At 61.4% G+C, this 4,369-nt stretch overlaps 1 protein-coding gene across 1 annotated transcript; it reads right to left on the bottom strand.

Moving 5' to 3' along the window:
• Positions 1 to 1,699: 1,699 nt before the first annotated feature.
• Positions 1,700 to 4,369, bottom strand: LOC135312794 (centrosomal protein of 170 kDa protein B-like). Its single transcript, XM_064448575.1, has 3 exons — positions 4,293 to 4,369; positions 4,109 to 4,198; positions 1,700 to 3,760 (listed from the first exon to the last, which is right to left on the bottom strand). Exons 1-3 carry the CDS (start codon positions 4,367 to 4,369, stop codon positions 1,888 to 1,890), a joined length of 2,040 nt encoding a protein of 679 aa, XP_064304645.1. The 3' UTR covers positions 1,700 to 1,887.

The raw sequence follows: 4,369 nt of genomic DNA on the forward strand, positions 1-4,369 counted from the left end.
GCCTAACAAAGGGCCACACAGATGGCAAAGGGGCTGGAGCATCTGACATATGAGGAAAGGCTGAGAGAGCTGGGACTGTTGAGCCTGGAGAAGAGAAGGCTCAGGGGCTGATCTTATCAAAGTATATAAATACCTCAAGGGAGGGTGCAAAGGCGTTGGAGCCAGGCTCCTTTTGGTGGTGCCCAGAGCGAGGACAAGAGGCAAGGGGCACCAACTGAAACATGGGAGGTTCCCTCTAAACATCAGGAACCACTTTTTCACTGCGGGGGTGACCAAGCACTGGCACAGCTTGCCCAGGGCGGTTGTGGAGTCTCCACCCTCGGAGATGTTCAAAAGCTGTCTCGACACAGTCCTGGACAACGGGCTCAAGGTGGCCCTGGCTGAGCAGGGGGCTCCGACCAGGTGACCTCCAAGGTCCCCACCAACCTCAACCATTCTGTGATTTAAACAACACTTAAGGAAGTGCAGGGGAACCTGCAAGAGCTCTTCCATCATCTCCCCTCCGGCTATCCTCACGGCTCTTTTCTGCCTGCTAGGGGATCCTGCTCACCTCCTCCTCCTCCTCAACCTTCTTCTCGCTTCAGTATGTGCTTGGGCATGTAGAGCTCCTGGCGAGACCCGGAGCTCAGGGTTGTGATCCTGCCACTCTCCCAGGGCTTTCTTTCAGGTCACCTCCGTGCCACAGCCCTGATCTCCCGTGAAAGGGAGAGGCAGGGATTTTGGAGGAGATGAACCCACCCCATTCCACAGCAAGGAGGAGAGTGATACCCACAGGGGCATTTATCTCCTATTCACAGGGTCACTGCCTGTCCTAGTGCAGCCACTACAGGCGCTGGGGCCTCCGTCTACTCTGTGCCACGGTGGACACCAACCTTCATTGCTCTCTGTGACTTGTTGCCTTGAAGGACCTGGGAGCCGCTCCCAGCACTAAGCGCACTGAAGCTGCTCTGGTGTGCAGGGGTCCTCCAGGAAGCCGGGCAGCCCGTGCTGCCTCTGGAAGCCTGAGGCATACGGCAAGGCCCAGGTCCCCATCCGCAGGGACCTGGTTGAGGGCCACTGTGCTTCTCTCCACAGAAGCTCCCGACAGAGCTGCTCCCCACATTGGCTCTGCAAGGAGGGGCGGGAAGTGAGTAGGGATGGAGCTGCTGCTCCTCCCCAGGAAAGAGGAGACTCCCGTGAGCTCAGTTCAAGAGACACAGGTTTATTGGGTGAGCTCCTGCTCCTGGTAGGGCCTGGAGGACATCTGCTGCTCACTGGCTCCATACGCTGCGGGGCCCTGCTGCCCCTGGACACCTGCAAGGGGAAGAGCACGGTCACGTTCTGAGGGTCGGGCTGTTCTTTGCGCTCCCCACTAGCAGCAGGTGGAGAGGCTCCCCACGGGCAAGGGGAGCCGTTGTCCCCAGGGCTGCTCCCACCCCTGGCTCTGCCCCTCGCTGTCCCCTGGCCCCTCGGGCACCATGCCCTGATGGTGCGCACATGCCTCTCCCACTGAGCAAGCCTCAATCCGACATCCAGCCGACTCCTCCCCCATCGCCTCCCAAGGCGGTTGCAGGCTCTCCCTATCCCCCAGGGGCCTGGGTGATCCCCAAGCTTCACGGTGACCTGCGACCAGCCCCACCCACCCAAAGAGCGTGGTGCCCTGAGCCTGGCGCCTGGCAGGCACTGAGGCTTTGCTTCTCAACCCCTTTGTCCTCTCCCCTTGAGGCTCCTCACCTCTCCTCTCCTTTCTGCTGCTGCCGCATCGGGCCTTGCATGTGCCTCGCAGCTTGGTGCAGGCACTCTAGCAGCAAACAGGGATGAAGGCGAGCATGCAGCAGCTGCTGCCTGGCAGAGGTGGTGTCTCTGCCCCAGGACTCCTGTGTCTGGCTGCTCTCACGGGGGCTCGAGTCACGCGGGAGCATGCCGCGGCAGAAGCCACCTGTGCTGAAACAGAGCGTTGTGTACAGGGGACCCAGACACATGGACCCACTGCGATTGCTGGCCAGCAGCAGCCCTCTTCTGGCCCTGGCATGGGGCTTTGCTGAATGTGGGGCAGACTTTCCTGGAGCCAGCTCTGCCCTGGGCGCTTCCCTTGCCCCGCTCTGCTCCTCTATGGCTGTGGCCCTGCAAGGCACCAAGGAGCTCCGCTGGTGGGTCTGTCCTTGGGTGCCCCGCTTTGCCAGGGGTCTGCTCCAGCCATTGATCCATGAGCTGCTTCTCCAAGTCTTCAGCAGCTTGGCTGGCCCTGTAGTAACGAGCAAGGGCTGAGAGGAGCTCTTCCAGATGGGGGATCTGATGGCTGGTGCCCGCAGAATCTGGAGACAGTGGCAAAGCTGAGGGTGTCTTCTTGCTGGAGGAGCATTGTGCCTGCGGGGGACTGCTGCTCCTTGGAGGAGCTGTCAAGTCTGATGGGAGCTCAGATTTCCGCAGGTCCTCCCTGGAGCTGTGCCGGCCTTCCAGGGAGCGGTCTGCTTCTCCCATGGGGACACTCTTCTCCAACAGCAGCTCTGGTGGCCCCATGTTTCTGCAGGAGGTGCTGGGGCTCTCCGACACCCGGCCTGCTTGCTCCCGGGGAGCACCTTCACCCTGTGGCGGTGCCTGCTCTGCCTGGTCAGAAGGGGATGGACTGTGCACATGGCCTTGTGTCCCAGGGACCTTCTCCTTCCCATGGGTGACCAGCAGGGTCTCCCTGCTGGCTGTGATATTGCTGCTGCTGCGGTCTGTTCCGCCATGCTCCCTTTTGCATGGGGGTGTCTCCCCGTCCTCCAGGGGCATCTCTCGTGCCGCTCCCAGGAACGCTGCTGGCCCAGAGTGGACTGGAGCCTGCATCCCTCGTGGCCATGTGTCCACAGGGCCTGCAGACTCTTCCTGCGGGCCAGGGGGCTGTCCTGCTGTCTTCCTGGTCCGAACGTGCCTGTCCCAGCGCTGGAAGGGAGAGCGGTAGGGCAGACCAGTGTGCCTCTGTGGAGCGGGAGGCTGCTGGGCTGTTTGCCCTAGGATGAGGTCTTCAAAGCTCTTTTCGTATTCCAGCACCCTGGTTGGCAGCCCATAGCGTCTCTGGATCTTCTTTTTTACAATGTGACGCTCCAGCTGCCTTTTCACAGCCTCATCCAGGAAAGGCAGGTCCTGCACGATGGGAACTACCATCACATCACGCTCTTCTCGTTGCCGAGGTGATGGCGGGGCTGCGGCTGGAACATCCTGCAGAGACTCATCCACATTGGCTGCCAGGCCCAGCTCCTGCTCCAGTTTGGGTTCTGGGATGAGGCCCTCCAAGGTGTCCTGGCCTCTGTGGTGTGCGATAGGTGTCTCAGTTTCCCTGGGGTGGACGTCGGGCACCTCTGGAGGCAGAACGGGAGCACCCAGCTGGACCTCGAGATCTCGCTGTTGCTGCTGCACGCTGCTGGCCTTGAGGCAGCTGAGCACTTCCTCGCTGCAGGGTGGGCGAGTTGCCGGGCCAGGCTGCTCCTCCAGGTCGGTGCTGGGATGCCCGAGGCCCAGCTGGGCAGTGGATGCGTGAGCCATGTCTTCTCCACCCACAAGAGTGGGGAGAGGCTCTCGTGAAGAGCAGCCAACATCGCTCGCCGTGATTTTAGTCCTGGAGTCACCACTCAAAGGGGACAGAGACTCCTCTGTAGATGAGCTGGCTGCGCTCGCCATGATGGAATTGTGGGAATCTGCTCTCGAAGGGGACAGAGAGACGCTTGAACAGGACTCAACTTCACTGGCCGTGACGGTAGTCCAGGAGCTGTCGCTGTCCTCAGATGTCTCCAAGCTGTGCCTGTGTGAGGAGGAGGAAGAGGAGGAGGAGAAGGGAGAGGCTGAGCCCAGCACTCCCGAGCACCCTGGAGATCCCCCTCCTGCTCTGAAGGAGGCGGCAGGCTGCATCACTGCCGTGGGGTCCCACCCAGTAAGTGCCTGAGGCCCCCTCCCTGCCAGCTGGCACAGCATCTCCCTCTGCCACAGGAAAAAGGGGGGACCCCATCAGCTCTGCACCAGAGAGGCCATTGCCTCCAGAAGGGCATCGCCCCTCACATTTTATGCCCATGGATTTCCCCACGCCTCCCCAAGCATTTGCCCCCAGCCATGCCCCCCATCCCTGTCCCCATCCCCTCCTCAGTGGCCTTACCTATCCAGGTATCTCTTTAGGTCCTTGATGACCACGTCCATCTGACGGGCTAGCTCGTACACGGCATCCATCTCCGGGTGTACGGGGCAGCTGCAGAAGGGCAGAGGGCAGCGTTAGCGGGACCTCCCTTGGTGGGGACTGCTGGAGGGGGCTGTCGCGCTCCAGGGGGCACGGCTCCACTTACTGTGTCCTCGAGGGCTGTGAAGACTCCAGGAAGACAAAGGCTGCAGGCAGAGGAGACAGGGTGAGCGGATGGGGCAT

The sequence above is a fragment of the Phalacrocorax carbo genome, chromosome 3 (genome assembly GCF_963921805.1).
Source record: "Phalacrocorax carbo chromosome 3, bPhaCar2.1, whole genome shotgun sequence".
Classification (NCBI taxonomy): domain Eukaryota; kingdom Metazoa; phylum Chordata; class Aves; order Suliformes; family Phalacrocoracidae; genus Phalacrocorax; species Phalacrocorax carbo.

Bases quoted from the DNA above. Each gene is read 5' to 3' on its own strand.
- LOC135312794 (XM_064448575.1), bottom strand. From the start codon at position 4,369: ATGCCCCATCCGCTCACCCTGTCTCCTCTGCCTGCAGCCTTTGTCTTC. The intron at 4,199-4,292 runs GTAAGTGGAGCC...GCCCTTCTGCAG, and splicing joins TCACAGCCCTCGAGGACACA to CTGCCCCGTACACCCGGAGA. The intron at 3,761-4,108 runs GTAAGGCCACTG...CTCCTCACACAG, and splicing joins CTAAAGAGATACCTGGATAG to GCACAGCTTGGAGACATCTG.